This window comes from Vombatus ursinus, unplaced genomic scaffold, assembly GCF_900497805.2.
Source record: "Vombatus ursinus unplaced genomic scaffold, bare-nosed wombat genome assembly UNPS02014832.1, whole genome shotgun sequence".
NCBI lineage: Eukaryota > Metazoa > Chordata > Mammalia > Diprotodontia > Vombatidae > Vombatus > Vombatus ursinus.
Window position 1 is genome coordinate 52,416,465 of NW_020954610.1, and position 24,685 is coordinate 52,441,149.

The 24,685-nt window shown below is 36.7% G+C and overlaps 1 protein-coding gene across 1 annotated transcript in view; it reads left to right on the top strand.

Annotated features, from left to right (window-relative positions):
• The window catches only part of GRIN2A (glutamate ionotropic receptor NMDA type subunit 2A), a 466,205-nt gene that overhangs the window by 399,323 nt on the left and 42,197 nt on the right, over positions 1 to 24,685 (top strand). Inside the window, exon 9 of the mRNA XM_027839475.1 lies at positions 5,074 to 5,234. Within this exon, the coding sequence (XP_027695276.1) occupies positions 5,074 to 5,234 (161 nt within the window). The remainder of the gene's footprint in view (positions 1 to 5,073; positions 5,235 to 24,685) is intronic.

A 24,685-nucleotide genomic window follows, 5' to 3' on the forward strand; every position in this document is an offset into this window, starting at 1 on the left:
CAAAAATGTAGTCTGTTATAGGAAATCATCCATAAAAATCTATCTGATCCCTTCTCATATTTTCATTAATGATTCCCTTAATGCATGTATGGATTTTTCTGATAAAGATTTTATATAGAGGAGAAAGTAGGCATATCAAGAATTGAATAAGCATTTATGTAGTGCCAACTATATAACGGTACTGTATTAAATGCTTTTTCCAAACATTATCTCATTTGATCCTCACAACAACCTTACAAGATAGGTGCTATTATTATCTTCATTTTACAGTTGAGGAAACTGAAGCAAACAGAGGTTAATTGATTTGCCCAGGATCACACAGCTAGTATGTGTCACATGTTTGGTCTGAGGCCGGATTTGAACTCAGATCCTCCTGACTTCAGGGCCAGTGCTCTATCCACTGCGTCACCTAATGATTGCATTTTCTGAAATCTAATTGTCATACAGAACATTGGCCACAGAATTATCAGAGTCAAAATGTATTTGTTCCTCTGTTGTCAATGATGAGATGAGATTACTACAGAAACACTGGCAGATGATTTATCTGACACTTGTTTTTTCTCTTTCCAAGTTCAGATTAAAAATGCTCTTGGTATCATTCTAGTTAAAATGAGTCTTCCAAGCTTCCTGTGGACTTGTTTTCCCCTCTCCTGCTTATTTTATTTATAAAATTATATTGCTTGTAATGTGCAATTATGCTGAACATTTTACAAATGAGCTCATATTCTAAATTCATTACACCTTTGGATACCAAGTCTGTCTTCTTGAGGAAGAAATCAAGTGCTTGTTGTCTGGGACAGTTTCTGAGTGTGTTGACCTCTTCACTGTTACACTTATTTTCTATTAGCCAAACATCTGTATGTAATGACAGTTATTATAATACATATATCTTTAATTTTATCCATTTCTCTTTTTTAAAGCTCCATTATTTAATTAGGTCAGCCTGGAATGTTTTTAGTTAGGATTTTCTCATCTTGATATTTTTTTCCTAATTTTTTTCTCTGTTTTAACTGAACAATGATCTGACTACACACAGACAACTGATTCTGAAATGGCCCCCACATTGGTAACTGGTCATTTTTTGTCAGATATTCTCAATTTCTTTTCTTTCTTCTTTTTCTTGTTTTTTTTTTAATTTTTTCACTATTGTTTTAGTAATGACATGTCTAAGGACAATCCCCAGGTAGTTTAAGATCAAGATTAAAATGAAATGAGCCATAGAACATCCAGCAGTTAACAAAACATTTATTTAGCCATAAAGAGGAAGGATATTCAACAAGTATCAGAGTCCAGCTGGAACTCTTTTTGACTTTTTGTACTGAAGCAACTAGGAAACCGTATCAACAGCTTTTGCTTTAGTCCTCTCATCCAATTAGATCTTCGGGACAGTTTCAATTCCTTTTAAGAAAAAGACCTAGGGGCAGCTAGATGGTGCAGTGGATAGAGCACCAGCCCTGGATTCAGGAAGACCTGAGTTCAAATCTGGCCTTAGACCCTTGACACTTACTAGCTGTGTGATCCTGGGCAAGTCACTTCACCCCATTGCCTCATAAAAAAAAAATGACCTAACCTGTATGGAGCAGAGCCTCAGTATATTTCTCCCATGTATATAACCATAGTTATGCATAGTGCCTTTTGAAAGATCTTTAAAAATTTATGGTATACATACATGTTCAAGGCTTTTGGATTACTTACAAACCTTTGGGTTCTTTCATTTCCTATTGTAAAATTGCATGTGTGTGTGTATATATATGTATATACATATATACACACATATCCATATGTACACATATGCGTATATACACATAGACATATATGTAATATATAATAAATTATATGTGTGCATATATCTTCTACCGTGTGCCAATCTGCGCACAAGTTTCAAATTATATTTTGACTAGATTTGGAGAAGCTTGTCAAATTTTTCATAGAATGTCTCTACCTACTCATTCTCCACAATAGATATTAATGTATAATCTGCCACTGTTTTAATGATGGTTTCTTATCTTTGCTCATTATGAACTTGGTAAGTTGAGATGTAAAAGCATTCCATAAAATGTTATTGATTGCTTTGGGAGGGATAAGATAAAATGAACTGTTTTACATACACATATATGTATGTATATGCATATATCCTCATGTGTGCATAAATGTATGTAAGTACGTATATATGAATGATCAGAAATTTCCTATCCAAGTGACTGTGCCACCCTTCAAAGTAGTCACTTTAAGAGATTGTCCACTTACTCAAGGATGCCCAAAATGTGTTCATAATTTGTACATTGCCTTCAGTCTGTGATAATTTTTTTTTTTTTGGATTACGCTCAGTGGTGACAAGTCATCTTTCTAGGGTAAATTTGATTTTTGGAAATAACCCAAAAACATTTGGAGCCAAGTCTGATGAATTAGGTAGTTGATTTAAGCTGCATAAGATGGGTTTTGGCCCCCAAAATGGTATGCAACTATAAAATAGTAGAAATTGATGATTCTGTTAGGTGGCTGTAAACTTTTTTTGAAGGCAGTTCTAAAATGAAGAATTCTTAAACTAATTAATGGTGTAACATCATAGGAATGAATATATTATTTTTAAGGTGATACCACAAATTTAGGTGGGTTCATTCTATTATTTTTGTGTCAAAATCATTATTTTATAATTGTTCCTAATTTGTTACATTTTTGAATGGCTAAATATTTGTTAAGGAAAGGGGATATCTTATCCTTTAACATAGCATCAATGTATATGTGATCAAAAACTTCTCTACTATAAGAGCAGAGTTCCATGAAAACAAAAAGCAGAATTTCTATTTAGATATGTTGACTTTTTTGTTTTGTTTTGAGAATATGGCCCCTGTTTTACTAAGTCCTTGGGAGGCATTCTAAAATATATTCCTCATGTTTTTTAAGGCAATTAACTTATTTAAGAAGTGAAGGTTTTAAATAATAAGATAGCAATGCCTGATGTTAACATAGTGCTTTTAGGTTTTTGTAAAGCACTTTTGTGTCTAGTTTATTTTATCCTCAAAATATTATTATATTTTATCTTCACAAAAGAATGTAGTTTATATCCCATTGTATAGGTGAAGAAATTGAAGCTCAATATGATTAATCAACTTGCCCAATAGTTAGTGACTGAGCTGAGACTAGAGGCATGAAATGGTAGGTGTAGTTATAGTAACATAGTATAGTTAGTATAGTAACAATAACACCTCATTATATTTACATGCTATTTCATAGCCCTTATGCAATTTTAAGCTAAAGGTTAAAACTACAATGACTTTTTGGAACCCTATAAAATACCGTAATACTAGATGTCATTTATTGAGCACCCAATATGTACAGAGCCCAATGTTAGCCATCATATGGCATTAAAAGGAAGAAATAAAGGATAGAAAAAAGAAAGGAAAGAAAAAAGGAAAGAAGGAAGGGGAAGGAAGGAAGGAAGGAAGAAAAGGAAGAACACAAGTCATTCTCCAATTGATAAATGTGGAAAATATGTGAACAGGCAGTTTTCAGATGAAGAAATCAAAGCCATCTATAGTCACATAAAAATACTCCAGATTACTACTGATTAGAGAAATGCACATTAAAACAACTCTGAGGTGCCAGCTCACACCTATCAGATTAGATAATATGACAGAAAAGGAAAATGATAAATATTGAAGGGGATGTGGGAAAATTGGAACACTAATGCACTGTTGGTGGAGTTATAAACAATTCAACCATTCTGGAGAGCAATTTGGACCTGTGCCCAAAGGATTATAAATCTGTGCATACCCTTTGATCCAAGAATAGCGCTACTAGGTCTAGGTATCCCGGAGAAAGAGGGTGGGGAGAACCCATTTATAGAAAAATATTTATAGGAACTCTTGCTGTGTGGCAAAGAATTGGAAATTGAGGAGACATCAATAGGGGAATGGCTGAATAAGTGGTGGTATATGATTGTAATGAAATACTATCATGCCATAAGAAATGATAAGCAAAATGATTTCAGAAGAACCTGGAAAGACTTACACAAACTGATACAAGGTGAAGTGAGCAGAACCAGAAGAAAATTGTTCACAGTAACAGCAATATTATATTATGATCAACTGTGAACGGCTTAGCTAGTCTCAGCAATACAATGATCCAAAGACAATTCTAAAAGACTCATGATGAAAAAGGCTATCCACCTCCAGAGAAAGAACTGATAGAGTCTGAAGATAGATTGAACATACTGTTTTTCACTCTATTTTTTTCATGGTTTTTTTTTGTCTGTGTTTTCTTTCATAACATGACGAACATGGGAATATGTTTTGCATGATTGAACATGTATAACTTATATCAAGTTCCTTATCCTCTCAGGGAAGGGGATGAGATGGAGGGAGAAAATTTGGAACTCAAAATTTAAGAAAAGAGGAATGTTAAAAATTGTTTTTACATATAATTGAGAAAAATACCATTATTTTAAAAATATTCTGGGGAAAAAACCTCCAACAACTAACAAGGAAGGAAGGAAGCAAAGGACGAAGGAAGGGAGGGAGGGAGGAAGGAAGGAAATAGAAATAAGCATTTACTAAGTTTACTAAGTGAAATAAACATTTACTATGTGCCTGGCATTGTGCTAAGTACTTTACAAATATCATCTCATTTGATGGTCACAACAACCCTGAGAAGTAAGTGCTATTATTATCCCAATTTTACAGTTGAGGAAACTGAGGCCAACAGAAATATGGTGATTTCCTCAGCTAGTAAGTATCTGAAACTGGATTTGAATTTGAATCTTTCTGACTTCAGGCACAGAGCTCTATCCATTATGCCATCTCTCTCCATTAGGGCACTCTATTCTAGATAAGAAGGGCAAAATTAGTACATAGGATAGAATAGAATATATAATCAAGTACTAGTTGTTAAAGTGCAGACTAAAGAGAGATATTATGACAAATGAGGTGGGCATATAAGTGGTACACAGGCCTTGGCTAAATTCAAAGCAGCCCAGAGAATACAGGTATGGCTCTTATGCTTGTGCTGATTAATGCATTTGTGTGTGTTTACACTTCATGAGATGTAATACGACTTTGTCTTCTCTTCCTCTAGTTTCAGAAGCCTCATGATTACTCCCCCCCTTTTCGGTTTGGCACAGTTCCTAATGGGAGCACAGAAAGGAACATCAGGAATAATTACCCTTACATGCATCAGTATATGACCAAATTCAATCAGAAGGGAGTCGAGGACGCTCTGGTCAGCTTGAAAACCGGGTAAGGATGCTTGGTACTTCTCTCCCTCCCTCCCTCCCTGCCTGCTGAAAAGTGGCCTGGAAAACGGGGCATACTGACTGCACTGTAGGTCCTGATGTCTATCCATCCCTTAGTGGGATGGGCAGGTTGATCACATCAGGCTCCCATGGAGGGCTATTTTGTTTAATCCGACAAGTACCACATCCCCACCCCCACCCCCATCCTCAGAGGTTGAAAATCCAGACAACTGGTGATTTCTCAAACAGATAAAGAAGTTGGTCATGATTTTCTCTTAAAAAAAGGTTTCATGTGTCAAATAAATTCTATTGGGCATTTAACCACCATGGATGAATTAGAAAATAAAAGACGTTCCATCTTTAAAGAGGAAGTAACTGTGGTATGGAAGGGTGGAGGGATGTTAAATGCTATAATAACAATAGTAATAATGCTTGATCACACAGAATGTAATAATATCTGATGTCATTCTTTTATATTTCATAAAGCATTTGTGTGTCTATTTTTTCTGGGTCAAGAGATCAATACAAAGTGCACAGGCCAGTAGCAGTCAATGAGAAGACAGGATGGGGGAGGGAGCTAAAACAACCAATCAACAGGTATTTATAAAGCACATACTGTATGCCAGGCAGTGTACTAGGTACTGAGGTTACAAAGACAAAAGTGGAAAAATCCTTACATAGAAGGAGCTTAACATAAGTATACTGCCAATAACAGCAAGTGACAGATTGTAGTTTGACAATAAGAATAAAGACAGATAAATTATTTTTAAAGTAGACATAAAAACCTCAAAAAGCCTAGCAGTCTGGAGCAAACAGGTCTACACAAACACACACACACACGCATACACACAAAACTCCAAAGGCAATACCACATTGACAGTGTAGTACAGATGTGGACAAAAAATCATTGGACATGGAGGCAGAAAGCCTGGGTTCTGGTGTAGGCTCTAACACTAGTCGGTAACCATGGTTAAGCCTCAGGTTTCCAATATGTAAAATGGGTGTAATAATATACACTTTGCCTCACAGTGTTATTATTAAGGAATAAGTGCTATAAATTTTAATATCACATATAACAATGAATTATTATGTTCATAATGATGAACTTGAGTCATCAAGAAAAATTGGACACATAAAAGTGATTTGAGGTATGGAGTCCATAGTACTTGATGTATAATTAGATATGGGGGAAATACTCCATCAAAAATGGTTATTTTTTCAAAGGGTGCATTTTCATTACCCAGAAAAGATCACTTCTATTTTCCTGACAGTGCTGCATACAGGGGTATGACTGCCTCTTCTTGTCTCTTTTAAATAAACATGCCCATTGTACCATTAGTTTGAGATCTGCTCCCAGGCTACCATGCCCAGGTCTCTGAATCATTTCTCCAGGTCTTCTTTTTCAATGATTTTGTCATTTCATTTCTTCTTTCAAGATTGTCTTTAATAAGTCAGTACTGGCTAGGGTCAAGGCATCAGATTAGTGTGTGAGGCCTCTTTTTCATCTTACATTCATCCATCTACTTTGGTCTTTACTGATTCATCTTTTAATGACACTCTAGACTTGCCCTGGCTGTGATTCTATTTAATGCTGTTATTTGATCAGTAACTGAAGGTCAGCACTTTGGGCAGAAGATAAACATTGGCTTGGGTGAAAATGTGTCTCTTGTCAGCATTAAACATGCCAATATCAACTCTCCCTCTCCAAAAAACAAACATACAAAAAAAAAAAAACCCCAAACATCCAGAGCCTTATTTCTCTATAGTTTATCTGTTGTGTTGGAGACCCCGAATGCCTCTGCTTGCTGTATATAGTAAAGAGGTCACTCTCTGCATGGCTTTATTTAAAGCCTCTTCATGACAGAGCAAAGTAAGGAGGATAAACTAATGGAACCCATCTCTAGCAATAAGGGGTACAAATAGTTTTGTGGAAATAACATTGATTGTTCTAGTTTAGCCATTTTTCAGTCATGTGCAACTCTTCATGATCCTATTTGAGGTTTTATTGGCAAAGATCCTGGAGTGGTTTGCCATTTCCTTCTCCAGCTCATTTTACACACAAGGAAACTGAAGCAAATAGGGTTAAGTGACTTGCCCAGGGTCACACAACTAGTAAGTGTCTGAGGTCAGATTTGAACCTCAGCACACTATCCACAGCACTACCTAGCTGTCCTAACATAGAATGACAACATCCATTTTTTGCTGGCCTTGACAGATGACATAGTTACTTACGTTCCCCACATTTTGAACAGTGACCTCTTTCTGTAAGTCCAAATATTCAAGCTTCAGGAGCACAGAATTTTGCTGTGAAAACTAAACCTGTAAAAAAAGACATCTATAAAAACTCATTTCAGATTTGGGAAAAAAATCCAACTATCCCTCAGGACTTAAAGGAGGACAATTGTAAGATCAATCAATCAATAAACATTCGTTTAACATTTTCTATGAGTGAGACAGCTAGGTGGTATAGTGGATAAAGTGCTGGATGTGGAATCAGGGAGACTTAAGGTCAAATCCTGACTTATGTACTTGTTAGTTGTGTGACCCAGGGCAAGTCACTTAACTTTTCTCAGCCTCAGTTTCCTCATTTGTAAAATGAGGGTAATAACAGCAGCTACACTATAGGGTTATTGTGACAAATCAAATGAGATAACATGTAGAGTACTTTATCATCCTCAAAGTGTTATATAAATACTGGCAATGGTAATACAGATTATGATAATAATATGGTGGTGTGGTGATGGTGATAGTGATCTTATCTGTAACTCTCATAAGCACTGAAGATTCAAAAGAAAGACAAAATTGCCCTCAAGATACTTACTAATGGGGGAACAGCATGTAAATAAATAAGCACATAAAAGATTCATAGAGGATAGACAGAAGATAACCTTAGAGAAGATCCTAGTAGCTGGTGGAGCATGGAAAGGCTTCCTGCAGGAGGTAGCATTTGAGTTGCATCTTGAAGGAAGCCAGAAGTTGATCCACTAATTCTCATAATGTAGAACAATTTGTATTGATGATGGGTCTGCTTATCCATCCCACGCCCCCAAAGACCTTCTTCTGAACCTCTCCTCACTTTCTGGTTGTCATTTCCTACTTAATCTCTACGTGTTATTTCCAATTGAGCCTCATAAATATCTTCAATCTTTTTTTTTCACCAGACACTTCTTAGAAACAGGGCATGTATTAAGCACAATGGGCAGTGTTTCCAGATGGCTATAACATACCACATGATTGGTTCAAAGGCTCTTTAGGAAGTTGGGGGAGTAAAATGGAGGACATCTACCATCTGTTCCTGAAGTGTCACACTTCAGATTTCCTAATCATTATCCACTCAAACTCAGCAGGCATTGATTTAAAATACTTTTAGAGTGGGGAGACTCAAGCAATGCACCCTCCCTACTCCACCCACAATCCCATGCTCTCAGAAAGAATGGCAATGTCTCCAGTCATCTGCTGGAGTCATTAGCAAATCAGGGTCACAAAACAGGGAAATCTTGATTTTTTTTTAAACTTTGTAACCATACACTATTTCTATCCTCTGTTTATTAAAATACAAATATGCCAAAAGCTTAAAGAAATCCAGCAAAGGGTAACTTGCAACCTCTGAAGTAAACATAACCGTTATCACTGCTACCACCACCACTACCACTACCACATCATCATCATCATCATCATCATCACCATCATCATCATCTACTTTTGGGTAGGCCTCATTGTTAGGATTTTCCCTTTAAATTGAATCTAAACTTTCTTCTTTATGCCTTCTACCCCTTTGCTTTTATTTCAGTCATCTGGAACCAGGGATGTACTGGTGAGAAAGAGACAGAGATAGAAAGAGATGCAGAGACAGAGAAAGATGCACAGAGAGATACAGAGAGACAGATACATACAGACAGACACACACAAAGACCAAGAGATAGGTAGAGAGGGACAAAGAGAAAGAGATGGAGAGGGAGACAGAGACAGAGACAGAGGAACAGAGATAAAACAAAAGAGACAAGATATAGAGACAAAGAAAGACAAAAACAGAAAGACAAAGACAAAGGAGAAAATAAAGAGATGTGTGTGTGTGTGTGAGTGAGAGAGAGAGAGAGAGAGAGAGAAATAACGGTTCTCAAAAAGTGTCCCAGTACAGTCAAGGACTATCATTTTCTAGGTGAATTGAATAAAAAATTACACTCACAATTACATGCATATATGTGAGTCTCCCAACTTTCTTGTAGGGTTACCAATTTAAAACATTCTGTGCGTTGTGATTCTTTATGGCAAAAAAAAAAAATAATGCTGTGTGAGCAATAAAAAAATAGAAGTTTGAAAACCACTAGTATAAAGAAAAGAGAAGAGGGCCTGGATTATAGTGCATATTATAGCAGGTGGGAGATAAATGATGATACAGAAAAAAGCCTGATAAGGCAGTGGGGCAGAGAATCAGATGTGTAGAAGAAGAACCTGGAGAGAGGATACCATGAGCAATCAGGATGAGATAGCATCTAGAAGATAACAGAGGTTAACAGTGTCAAATGCAGCAGAAAGCTCAATAAGGGTGAATACTGAGAAAAGGTCAGTGAACTTACATGTTAAGTGAATGATTACAGCCTTGGAGAGAGCAGTTTTAGTCAAGTGGTGGTGTTGGAAGCCAGATTGCAATGGAATAAAGAGTGGGATGTGAGGAACTGGAGGCAATGAACACAAACCACTTTTTTTTTTCTAGTTTGGTGGTCATAGTAACTTAAGGGCAAGTTAAGGTAAAGAGTTTTTATTTATAGTAGAAGATATCTGGATGTGTTTGTGGGAAGCAGGGAAGGAGAAAAGTGGAAAAATATGTTGAAGGTTAGAAAGAGATAGAAGATAATTGAAGAAGAAAACTCCTAGGCAAGATGAGAAAGAATGGAATTGAGGGCCATAACCTTCCTAAAATATGGTACCCAGAAGTGAACATAATAAATGTCCCAGAAGGAGTCTGACAAAAGAGTAGTGTGACAGAACTATGATTGTCTCATTCCTAGCATCTATTGGGTCCCTTTGAATGTAGCCTAAAATATCTTTGGCTTCCTTGTTTGTAATATCACAGTGGACTGATCTTGAGCTCTCCATTGATTAAAATTGACATATCTTTTTCACCTGAACTACACTCAAGTCATACATGCCTTCCCCTGCCCTGTCTTTTATTTATTTTTTTAATTAGAAATAAGACTATATTTATCCCTATTAAGTTAGATTTATCCCAGTTTTCTCATGTGTCAAGATGCTTTTGAATCTTGATTCTGTCATCCAGTGTCTTCATTTTATAAAAAAAATATTAGGGAAAGGAACTACTTAATAACCAGTGAATATTTATTAAGCATCTACTAAGTACAAGCCATTTTTTTAAGGAATAGTAGTGTTCTTTGTGGCACAGCTAAGTGATTGTTTATAGGGCATCTAGACACTTGTTATGGATTTGTAACCACTTGCATAAGTACCTAGGTGCAGAGGTTTGAAACTGACATTGGAAGGGATTCAAATGTCAATTGAAAATCAATCAGAAATAAAAGTAAAACCTTTCCTAAATTACAACATAAATTGATGTGAAAATAAGGCTTGATGTTCCAAAATCAATTCACAGATAAGTTTTCAAGAATGAGCTTATTGCTTAAAGTGAGGCATACATGAATAAATATTGGCAATTGACTCCAAGCTCCAGATGACAGAACTGAAAAGAAAATAGGTAGAAATAGATTTAAGATTCACCAATGTCAAAGCATGGGAAATAGTGCCCTCCAAGTATCTCTTTTGCAGACAGGCTGAGTTGTAAATACAGCATTTGTTGCCTGACCTATATACTCAAATTCAAGGAGCTCAAGTATCCCAACATTTTTAAGATGCATCATAATATTTCCTTTTTATGTTAATTTCATTTTACAGTTAAATAGCTTTAAGATTTGCAAAGTGCTTTAGAAATAGCTCATTTTATTCTCACAACAACCCTGGGGAGTAGTTGCTATTATTATCCCCATTGTATAGATGAGGAAACTGAGGCAGGCAGAGGTTGTGACTTCTTCAGGGATTACACAATTAGTAAATGTCTGATTTGAACTCAAGTCTCCTACTGTCAGGTTCAGTTATACCCATTGCCAGATAGATAGATAGAAAGGAAGAAAAAAGAAAGAGAGAAAGAAAGAAAGAAAGAAAGAAAAAGAAAGAAAGAAAGAAAGAAAGAAAGAAAGAAAGAAAGAAAGAAAGGGTGGACGGATAGTTATATGTATGTGTGTATATGTATATGACCTCTAGATAGGAAGAAAATGATGAAATGATACTTTATTCCTGTGTAAGAGGTGGAATTGGTGTGAGAGCATCTTGAGCCAGAGATAGGTACTGTTCTTTTACCATAAGCATCTCATCTAGGATATCTAGTAGTCCTCAGGATTGACTATATGCTCTCAGGTAGGCAGAAACGAAAGACTGTGACTATTTGAGCCTTAGTTGAGGAGTCTGGAGATTTGACTTCCAGTCTTGGCTGTACTACTACTATCAGTGTGACCTTGGACAGATCCCACTTCTTTGTAAAACGCAATGTTGTACTTGATAATCTTCAGTGGAGAGAGTGCCTAAGTCAGAAGACTTGAGTTTGAAACATAGCTTTCTTCCACTTGCTACCTGAATGACCTGAGACAAGTAGCTTATCCTATTTGGGCCTAAATTTCTTCATTTAGAAAAATGACAGGGTTAGACATGATGACCTAGAGGTCCCTTTTGGCTCTAAGTCTATAAGCTTAAGTTTATAAAGTAAGATGTATTTAACCTGAGCTCTATGAATTTATTTTTAAAAATATCTATTTTGATGACATATTTTGGTTTTCTTTGTAATCCTATGTGTATTTTATGCGTTTGAAAATATTCTGACAAGGGATCTATGGGTTTTACTAAAGTTCCAAAGAGATTTGTGACACAGAGAAGGTAACAAATTGATGCTCCAGTATGTCTTCTATCTGCAGAATTTTAGTATTATATAGGATACAGCTGGATTAAGAGTCAAAGGACATGAGTTTGAATCTTGGTTTTGCTTTTATTGACCTAGTGACCCTGGACAAGTCATTTGACTTTTCTGGGCCTTGACTATCTCATCTTAAAAATAAAGGGGCTGGGTTAGATGACTTCTAAGGTCTCTTCCAGGTCAAAAATATGATTCACAGTAAGCTGTTCTATTACCTCAGCATTTTGCATTGCCTTCCTTAAGTGAAGGTCACCCTGTGATTTTACATGTATGAGAAAACAAGGAGGAAGGGGGAACCAAGAAATATCTAGTCTCTACTGAAGTTTTGCTGCTTACAGTTCAGGATCCCTGAAAGGGACATCTGAAGCATGGATTTAATATATCAATCACCTGTTATCAGATTTGAAACAGTTCATTTTCAGTTGCCGAGGTTGTTGGCAGGGCTAGATGACACCGTCACTCTAGTATTCTAAATGAGATAATATCACTTCCAGAGGAAACCACTAGGGATAAAATTGCCTGGGTGTTGAAAGATATTCACACAATGCAAATCAAATTGAATTAAATCACTCCCACTTCAAAGAAGAAGGCTTGGTCCTTCCCCAGTAAAGATTCAAGGAAATATAAAGATGTTTTATACAAAGAGTTAGATCTTCTCAAGCCTATAAGATTAAAAATTTCAATATTTGTCATTTTAATGAAGGAATTCTTAACCATTTGTATCATGGATCCCTTTGACAATGTGGTGAAGACTATGGACTTCTTAGGATAAAGGGTTTTGTTTTGTTTTGTTTTGTTTTGTTTTGTTTGACACTTGGGGTTAAGTGACTTGCCTAGGGTCACACAGCTAGTAAGTATTGTGTGTCTGAGGCCAGATACGAACTTAGGTCCTCCTGACCCCAGGGCTGGTGCTGTATTCACTTTGCCACCTAGCTGCTGCAGGATTAAGTTTTTAAATGCATAGACCAAACTATATAAGACTATAAAGAAAACCAATTATATTGAAACAAAATGATAAAAAAAATTAAAGTTCATAGACCCCAGATTAAGAACCTCTGCTCTAATGAGATGCTAAAAAACTCAGATCTGTAGAAAAACATGTTTTCCTGATTTTGGGATCAAGGCCACAGTACATTGTGAAGAGTTCATATTAGGGGAAATTGGTAAGGGAACAGGAGCCCTTAGGGTGATTATGTGTCTACTCATCCTGATAAAGGAAGGCAGGGACAGCACATTGTGACTGATTCTCCTAGGGGAGGTCCAGTAAAAGAGCTCTTCTCTATAGCCCATGGCTCAGCTTTGAAAAAGCTCACCTAAGAGCATTCTCTATCATATAAAAGTTATAAATGAATTTCCATTGATCCAGATGCTGAATTTTTCATGATATTGAATGGCTAGGCTCAAAGGTTTCTCTTGTCAATTTCTTGCTTAATTGGGAGCAGGCATTTCTCTTAATGTCTGAGAAGAAAGAACTCTTGGCCCTGAATATTTGCCACGATAGACCATCAAGGGACTTGACTGAGTTGGTGTGTGCAGCTCTATTTACATGTGGGGATGAATGTCAACCTTAGTTTCAAACAGACTTCTCTTCCCTCACTTAAAATTTGTCATTTTCCCTTACCTATGGAAATATAGAATGAGAGGTGCCAGGGTACTTTGATTTCCGATCTTAACAACTTCATTTTCTGACCTTAGCTACTATTTTAATAATGTTATTGATACTCTTTAAAATGGGCATATATAATATATACATATACAGACATATATGCACACATACAAACATGCATGTATACATGTGTGTATATACATACATATATGCATATATCACTATTTCTTCATACTAACCCTCCAGAATCTTTATTTTTAACAAGTATTGTAAATACCATAAAGTAGAACAAATTATCACATAGTCCATGCCTGAAAAAGTATGTCCCACTGTACATCCCTAGGCCACCATCAGACCTTTGAAGTCATGATTGGTTACTGCACTGATCAGAGTTCAAAAGACTTTTAGCATTATTTTCCTTTACATTATGCTGATCATTGTATAAATTACTCACTTGTCTGTACATATTTTGTTCTGTATCCATATTATTTCCTCCTCAGCTCTCTGGTTGTCAGGGCTAACAAGAAGTCATTTTTATGAGAACTGGGGAAGGAATAGAGGAGTGGATGCATGGATGGATTAGTCTTTCCATGTTTGACGAAATAATTTAATGTGTTCCATTGTTCCCCACAAAAGACTTAAGGTATCCACCACTGTTGCTCTTCAATCTTAGGATTTATTCAGAAGAGACAACTTGATGTGATAGAAAGAACAACAAAATAGTATTGAGAAGACCTGATTTCTAGTCTTCATTATGTGCTGTACTGCTCTGAGCTTCAGTTTCTCTATATGTAATAAGAGGGTAATAATCTCTGCTTTACCTATTGTATACCATTGCTGAGTGGATCAAAGGAGATAGTAGATGTAAAACTTTTTTGGGGGGGGAAAAGCTATATAAATGAAAGATATACTTATCTTTCATATTGTCATTAATGAAGTACTGACAGGCTTTCAATTATCTCAAAGAATCAGGAATCCTCAGAGTTGGAAGTGATTTGAGTTCATCTATTTTAAGACATACATGACCAAGAATCTCCTCTAAAACATGCCTGACAAGTGGCTATCCTGACTTTTAACTCAATCCTTTTCAACAAGCATGAAATAGGTACATACTATGTTCAAACCCTTTCCTAATTAATGGACAAAAATGAACAGTCCTTGCCTTCACAGAGCTTACGTATTATATTTGTTAGATCTCTAACAAGGAGAAACTCACTACCTTCTGAGGATATCCACTCTACTTTTGGATATAACTTGGTGAGGAAATTTTTTCTTAATTTTGACCTAATTCTTCACCAGTCCAGATGGGTAATGCATCTGTAATTTACAGATTTACAGAGTTTCCTGGACCACTGAGAAGTTAAATGACTTGCCTATGGTCACACAGCTAACACATATCAGAAGCTGGACTTGAATCTAGGTCTTCCTAACTTTAAAGCCCAGACCTTATCAAGATACCACAAGAAAGTTCTCCATATATCAATAAAAGCACGGGTTCAGATGAAAACAAAAATAGAATAAAAGAACTGAAATTGGTGTCTCTGAAACTTTCACCCCTTGCTTCTAGATCTTCATTCTAAGACAAATTGAATCATAATCCTTCTTCCACACATCAGCCTTTCAAGATTTTGAAGACAATTATCATGTCTTCACCAGGCTAAACATTCCCAGCTCCTTCAGCAAATATTTAGCATGTTACCAAAGTCCTTCTCCATCCTGCTTGTTTTCCTATGGATGCTTTCCTACTCGTTCATTCCTTTCCTTGAAGGACAGACAGAACATTCCAGATGGGGCAGAACTTAGGAAGAACACAACTTCTTACCTACCTATGGACAGTAACCTCTCCTAATGTAGCCAAATAATACATTGTTTTTTTAGGAGGTGGGGGAGGGGGAGGATTGTCACACTGCTGAATCATATTGAATTCATAGTCCACTAAATCCCCTCAGATCTTTTCTGATACACACTTGGGAAATGGCTCTCCCATCTTGTTCTCTCAAAATTGATCATTGGAACCCCTTTATATGACTTGTTAGTTATCCCCATAAAATTTCATATTACTAGACTTAGACCAGTGCTCTAGCCTGGCTAGATTTTTCTAGAACTTAACTGTTCAGCATATTAACTATTCCTACCAACTGGGGCCATCTGAAAATTTGATAAACATACCATTTATGTCTTTAAGTTATTGGTAAAAAAAAAATTGACCTTAAAAATGTTGAACAGAACAAGATCAATGAAACAACCTGGAGGAGACCATCAAAATTCCTCTTCATATCAACCATCTATTCTGCAGGTACCTTGTATGAAATATACTTGTATATGTACATTTGTCTCTCCCATTTGAATGTAAGCCCTCTAAGGGCAGGGACTGTTTTTGCCTTTTCTTTGTACTCCCAACATTTAGCACTGTATTTGGCACATAATAAGTACCCTTAATAAATGCTTATAGATTTATTCCATGTTAATAGCAAACTATTAATGACTATTATATGAGTCTTGCTATTAAACCTTTTATAAATCTTTCCAACTGTACTGTTATGTACACCACACTTCTCCATCTTGTCAATAAAGATATGAGACTTTAAAAACTGGTTTATTGACCTTTAGGCAAATTATAACTATAGCACTTTCCTGATTCTCTTCTAACACTATAAAAATAGATTAGTTTGGCATGAGTATTGATGAAACCAAACTGGCTTTCTGTGATCTCAATTTCATTTTCTACATCAGGGGTCAGCAAACTATGAGCCATGGGCTAAATCCAGCCCACTTCCTTTTTTGTGCCTGGGCTAAGAACTGTTTTTACATTTTGTAAGCAAATTTTTTATCATTTTGATGCAAAAACCATTCTTAGGTCCATACAAAAACAGGTTACAGACCAAATTCTGTTGGACTACTATAGTTTGCTAACCTCTGTTCTAGATGACTACTGATTAGTCTTTCAATAGTAAATTCTAGAAATTTTGCCAGAAAAAAGTCAAACTCAGTGGCCTATGTTTGGTATATTGTACTTTCTTCATTTTTCAAAAATTATAATAATGTTTACCTTTCTTCAGTTCTGTGATTCCTCTGCAATTCACCCCAATCCTTAAAAAATCACTAATAATAGCTCAGCAATGATACCTACCAGGTTTTTTTTCCCCCAGTACTGTTCTTGATGTTCTTGATGACTTGAATCCATCAAGTATTTAAGGGATTTCTCAATATTTCCCTACTTATCTTGTGCTTCATTTTCCTAGTAGTCTTTCTTATTCTGTCATTTCTAATCATTGACAGTGAAGCAAAAAGCTAAATAAGTTTTAAGTCATCCAAATTCTATCCATTATCTGTTATCATCATTCCACCCACCATGAGCACAGTTTTATTCTATCTTTGATCTACCCCATCATCTTCAATAGAACTAACAATAAAGAACTTTTAGTTGAACTGCAGTGCCATTATTGGTTCTGTTTTTTTTCTTCTTATTTGCTAACCATCTTGATTTGGATTTTTCATTCTGCTTTGAAGTATCTTTCCACCCTCAGATATAGCACAATTCCTTTGCTTTCCCTTTATCTATTCAGACTTGTTATGGGACCAGTCATGTCAATATTCATCATCATCATCATCATCATCATCATCATCGTCATCATCATCATCATGACCTATTATCATTCACTATGTATCACTTATATTATGAGAATACCCATATGTCTGCATATGGGTATTCTCTGCAGAAACTCCCTAAGTTTCAGTCCTACATAACCAATTGCCTATTAGACAATAAGCATAGTTAATGTCTCTTATACATTGCAAACTCAACATGACCAAAACAAGAATTTGTTACTTTTCTCCACAGACCTGTCCCTCTTACAAATCTCCCTATTTCTATGGAAGGCATCACCATTCTTATAATCTCTCAGGTATTTAACCATGGTATTATTCTGAACTCCTCATTCTTCCTCACCCCACATAGCTAATTAGTTGTCAAATTTTGCTGTTTGTATGTTCATCATATTTTAGTCATCTTGCCTGTTATCCCCAAAAACACAGGTTTGTAAACCTTAGTTCAGGATGTCTTCTCATCTTGCCTAGATTACTACAACAGCTACTTAAGTGGCCTTCATGCTTCATCTTTCTTACCTTCGTTCCATCCTTCGCATTGTTGTTAAATTAATTTTCCTTAAATACAGACTTTATTATGTCACTCCCCCACTAAATCAACTCCAGTGGCTCCCTATCGCCTCTAAGATAAAATGTCAACTCTTCCTTTTAACTTTTAAAGCTCTTCACAACCTTGGCCCAACCTACCTTTTCAGCCTTATTATACATTACTCCCCTTCCTGTGTTCCTCAAACCAACCAAACTGACCTCTCTGTTCATCATACTTCACAATTTATCTCCCAAATCTGTGGTTTTGCACCCCATCCCTGGAATGCTCTCCCTCAGCACCCTTGCCTCCTAGAAGCCCTCTCTTCCCTCAAGATACACCTTAAAAACTACTTATTACTATAAGCCTTTTCTGATCCCTTCAACTGTGAGTGCCCTCCCTCCCAAACTCTTTTGTATCCAACTATTTCATATTTCTTCTTTTTATATTCATCCCACATATACCTATCTATCTCCTAACTGTCTTCCTCACTAGAATGCATGTTCCTTGTGAGCATGGAATATTTCATCTCTTATATTTGCATCTCACTGCATGGAAAAATGTCTGGCACACAGCAAGTATCTAATAATGGTTGTTGATTAAGTGATTGATTGATAGAGGCAGCTAGTTCCACAGTGGATAGAACACCACATTATATTCATCATCATCAGCTTTTAGATGCAACTATGTGGCATAGTGGATATGGTTTCTAACCTAGGAGTTAGGAAGACCTGCCTCAGACAGTTATTAGTTGTATGACCTTGGGCAAGTCACTTAACTTATTTTGACCTCAGTTCCCTTATCTATAAAATGAAGGTACTAATAACATTTACCTTACAGGGTTTTATGAGAATCAAATGAAATAATACATGTAAAGGCCTTTAAAAACTCGAAAACATTTTATAAACACTATTATTATCGTGGTCATCATTATTGATCTCAAGTAGCAGTTAGATCTGATTTTTTACACTCAAGGTGTGTACAGTCTTTATTGACCCATACCTCAGATTTGTATCAATACTTTTCCTATATCATTAGTAGTGCAGGAGAAAGAACATTAGACATTGTCTTGAAGGTCATCAGACCCAGACACTGCTATGGCACTGACTAGCTATATGACTTTGGCCAAGCTGCTATAAATTGTTGGTCTCAGTTTATATATATATATATATATATATATATATATGATGGGAGAACTAGAATAGGTGATCTTTAATGTTCCTTCAGGTTTTAAAATTCTATGATTCCTCTTGGTATCAATTTTTTTTTTTTTTGGAATTCCAGACATATGATTGTACTGATATAGAAATTCCCTCTACAAATGCACATCACCATTTTTTTTCCTGCAGCCTTTACTCCTAGTAGAGAGTTGCCTGGGGACACTGAAAGGTTAAGCTTCTTGTCTATTGTTACATAACTTATATGTGTGATAGGCTAGATTTGAACCCAGGTTTTCCTTAATCCAAGTCTGGTACTCTATCCATCATTGCATTTACCTATATCATGTTACATATTGATGTATTGTTTTAAAATCTCTCTTTGAATAAATTTTTTCCTAGTTATATATTTAGAACCAGTAAGGCCTGAATTTCTCCCTTTCAGGCCACTTGAATCTGATCTAAATCTTTCCCTGCAAAAGGATCACAGGGGTACCAATGTAGAACTGGAATGGTCCAGCCCTTCATTTATGGTCCAAGCCCTTCATTTTAGAAATGAGGAACTGAAGGCCCAAGGAGCTTTGTTAAGCTCTTAGCACAGTGCCCAGCACATAGGGGGTATTTAATAAATGCTTGTTTCCTCCCTCCACTTTCCTTCCTTGAGGGATGTGCTTAAGGTCACACAAGTGGTAACAGGCAAAAGCAAAATCTGAAACCAGGTCCTTTAACTGTAGAGTCAATGCTCAGTCCACTCTGCCTTAATAACTTTATCATGGCCTTCTCCAACACCAAGGGCTGTCAAGTATTTTTATCCTTTGGGGGGGGGGGGGTTATAGTACATATTTCCAGTAATGAAGTCCCCAGACTCATACTTCACATAGATTTACATTAATATCATTTGTTCTGTTTGCTGATGGTGAAAGCTTGATAGGGTCACCTGCATTATGATGGCTATATTCCTGACATTTCCGGGCTCCTTTTCCCAAAGTAGTTTTGACAGGCTAAAAAAAATGCATTCAGCAATTATCAAAGAGCTGTTTTGTTCATTTTTCTAAAATGGTTTAAATAGAGTCACAAGCATACACACACAAACAGGACTCTGATTTTATTAACTCATCAGAACAAGTCAGTGTAAAGGAAGGTTCCTTGTTGAAGGTTTCTTGAATGTTAATGAAAGAATAATTAACTTTAACTATATAATTAGCCTTTAAATACACTGAGACCCCTAGAGAGAGAACTAAAACATGCATAAGAACATGATGAGTGGAAAAGAAAATTACGAGCAGGTAATGTGTAGTAACTGATCACCCAAGCTGTACCAAACATCACCATGTGATGTTGGGTCTTTGGGCAGGAAGCCTTCCTATTTGGAAGCTCTTAAGACTTGGAAGGAGAGAAAGCCTCATTTAGCAGAAAGAGTCCTGGATTCTTAATCTGAAGTCCTGTGTTTGAATGCCAGTGCCAACGCATGACACAGTAGATAATGTGCTCTATTTTGGACGTTGACTAACTGAGATCAGCTGTTGGACCTGGAGTCTCAAGCATCTGAGTTCAAAGCATAGCTTTGTCACTTTTGACCTGTCTGACCTTAGACAAAACCACATAACCTCTCTAGACTTCACTTTCCTCATCTGTAAAATGGGGATAATGATAACACCTGCCTCACAAGAGAGTTATAAGGAACAAATGAGAGACTGTTTATGAAGTGCTTTGTAAACCTTGAAGTACTATATAAATGCCAGCTATCAATAAATACATAGGTAGATAAATAAAACATTTGTGTTCTTGAACAAATTACTTTACCTTTCCAAGACGCATTTTCCTCATCTCTATAATGAGAGCGTTAGAATACATTTCTTCTGAATTTCTTTCCAGCTCTAAATCTATGATCCTGTGCATGCATTTGTGCCATTACTATACTAGTACAAGAAAGCCAGACTGACTAAAACAAAGAGGATAGTCAGGTCCTACTTCCCTGTCCTCCTACCCCCAATAGTTATGGCAATGATTACTAATTAGAAGGTAACATTCTGCCCCATACTTGTCTCTAGGGAAGTTTTGGGAGAAGAGACATTTTCTTCTTATTCTGAATCATTCAGGAAGCATCATAAAAGAGTGGAGAGTGTGTTGGATTTAGGAATTAGTGGACCTAGGTTCAAATCCCAGCTCTGCCACTTCTGGAACCCTTGGAAAATCACTTGAGTTGTCTGGGTCTCAGTTTCCTATGTGTTAAATGGGGAGAGAGGGTTGGACTGGATAACTCCTAAAGCTCCTTCCACCTCTAAGCTTATGGTCTGATAAATCGTGTGATTTCTCTGAGAATGAGTAGTGACAGGGAGAAAGAAATCAGAAGTCTTGCTTACATATGTGTATTTCCCACCCTCAAAGAAACACAACATTTGTTTGCTAGTTGATATGTCCTCCATCAAACCTGGGGATCTGATCTCTAGTTTTGTTCTGGAAATCAAAAAGTCATTTCATGTAACAGAGATTATTTAGAAAGTTTTTGTTTTTTGTTTTTTTTCTGGATGGGGTGGGAAGGGGAGAAGAAGCCCTTTGTAAAAATGGAAGCAGAGAGAAAATTGGGAACCAATGACCCTAGGCCAAGTTTGTGACAAGATCATTGTCAGGATCTTGAGTTTCTCCGGCTGTGAAATTAGGCCTCACCTGCACTGGTGGGTGAATCCAGTCAGGCTGTGACAGCTGAGCTGAGCTCAGGCTGATGACCTCATGTGAAGTGCAGACGGAGTAATAAAAGCTCGGACAGGAATAGTCTCCTTCCTAATAGTAGGAGAAAACGAGTCTAGGCAAAGAAAGATAACCAGGGGGCCTCGATTAGCAAGTTCTCCTAGCTGTGATTGACTGTGCATTAGTTCAAAGTGGCTCTTTCCTCTAGTGCCTACATTTAATCTTCTTGTTGTTCCAAAACTCATTCTTGCCAATTACAGAGTCACAGCCTAATACATCTTTGTGTCACAGGCAATCACTGCTTAAAGCCCCCAAACTGGTCTTCCAATGGCATGTTGCTTCTCTCTCCTCTGGCAGAATTGCAATATAAGCCTAAAAGTCTGCTGAAGGAATGCTGTGTTTGTTTATGTGGATAAATAAATGCTGTTATCTCTCCAGTAGAATGTAAACTCCCTGAGGGTAGGGACAGTTTTTCATATTGTCTTTCTGTCCCCAGAGCCTGTACAAGGTGATGTTTATAGAAAATATTTAATGAATACTCAATGAATTGAATTGAATTGGAAAATTGGGATGTACAAAGATTGAGGAGTAAATTTAATTCATCAAGAAACAGGGGAAGTTGTGATGACTAAAGAGGAGAGAACATGTATAGGGAGAATTATTTTACAGATTACTTAGGATCATGAAATAAAGTAAGTCCTCAAGGAAGGAGTGCAGGTTAACCGTCAGAAAGGGACTGGACTGGCCTTTCCCATATTTCAATCTTACTGAAGTCTCAGAAAAATAACCAACAACTCTTCTTATTCAGTTGTTCCTCCTTAGACAGAGGCTGAGAGATGCATATACAAAGGAAAAGTACAGAATGTTAGACCTGGGAGAAATTTTAGTGATCATCGAGAATAGAGTCCTTAACTTGGAGCCACAAATACCTAAGGAGCCAGTGGATAGATTTTAGTGAATCTCTGAACTTGGATGAGAAAAAAGTGAAATCTCTATTGTCACTGATCTCTAACTAAACTTTAGTATTTTTCTCGAATATGAATGTGGGTAGAAAATCATTATTTTGAGAAAAGGGGTTCATAGGTTTCACCAAAATCAAAAGGGGTTCATAATGCAAAAAAATTAAAAAGTCCTCATCTAGACCAATTCCATCAATTTGCCAAGGAACAAAATGAGGCCCCAAGAGTTGAGGCCAATTTCTCACGTTTCCTGATGCTTAGCTTGCCCAATAAATTCTATTTGTTCTGTATTAGTTCCAGTACAAAACATAAATAATAACATAATAATAATAATACGCCTTTGTTTGATATTTAAAACCTTTCATAGTCTGGCCCTAAGCTACCTTTACAATGTCATTGCACATTCTTTTCCTCTATGCACACTGTGGAACAGCCAAACTGATCTTTTGGATTTCTTCATGCACAACAAACCATGTCTGTCCTCTCTGCCTGAAATATTCTTCCTTTTCATCTCTGTATTTGAGAATCCCTAGTTTCCTTCAAGGCTACTCTCAAGCTCTACCTTCTATGTGAGGCCTTTTCTAATGCTCCAACTGCTAATTCCTCTCCCACCTCTTTTCCTTCAAATCACCTTGAATCTATTTTGTATAGCTGTGCATATTGTCTCCTCTGACTGATCTGTAAGTTCCTTTAGGGCAGGAATGATTTTTTCTTCTTCATTTTTGTGTCTTTCTAGCCCCAGCACAAAACACAGTTCTTGTCACATAGTATGTGCTTTTAAGTGCTTGTTGGATGGCAGATTGATTCTACCTTGCTGTCTCTTTGTAATGCATTTGGTTCTGTTGAGTAGTCTTGGCACCTATGCATGAACCACTCATTTGTTTCAGTTAAAGCTCCAGGTCTAGAATAGACCAACCTGTGGTTTGTCTTCTCTTCTCCCACTAACCTATGCTCACTTATTGTGATGTCCTTTGAAAATGTAGAAGACAAATCTGTGCCCTCCATCATTTTTTCTCACCTGCATTCAGGAACCTGAAGGAAATCAGGAAAGTGGCAGTAAACAGGGCAATTCTGATTTCTGTTTTGAGCTAGGAGTCCTGGGAGGAGAACATAGTGACCTCTCTAATACATTTGGTAATTCTTGCAGCTATGCTACAGGAATACTGGGGAAAACCCCAGTAATTAAGTAACAATAAAAGCATATCTTTGTCTTGCAAAATTCTTTTCCATAGTCGTCTATGTATATTTTCCCAGACCAGGTAATATTAAAATCCTGGGAATGTCTTCTGTTCCTTAATTGAAGAGGCAGCACACTGTAGTGGAAAGGACATGAAGGCAGGAATTAGAAGACTCAGGCTCTCATCCTAGCTATAGTGCTAAGTTACTATGTGACATTAGTCAATTGTCACCTCTACTATGGGTCTGAGTTTCCCCATTAGTCAAACGAAGAGTTTAGATTAAATGAACTTTCCCAGCTCTGTATGAGGGTGCAGTGAAATGGCGATATGATCACACTGCTTCTGTAATACACACACCAGATCTAAAACATCTAAACAAGTGTTGTTGTCTTATTCAGAGTTTCACCTTGGGAAACAGTGCACTTATTATAATGCCCCTGTCATTGTTCAGAATAGTTTGGATGCTTCTCTGGGGAAAACTGACATCAGCATTTGTTTATTAGATAACACAATAAAGTTAGTCTCATTCTACTGCAGCTATGCATCATTAATCACTTAACATAACATTCCCCAACTTGGCCTCAGCGTATTCCCCAGACTTGATTCCAAACAATTTTGATTCTTTCTAAAACTTAGTCTCTCTTAATAAATGAAGATTTGAGACCACATACAGCACTCAAAAAATGAGCTATAGGCTATTAAGAACTTGGTTTCAAATACATACACTGCAATTTATTACCTATGTGACTTTAAGCAAGT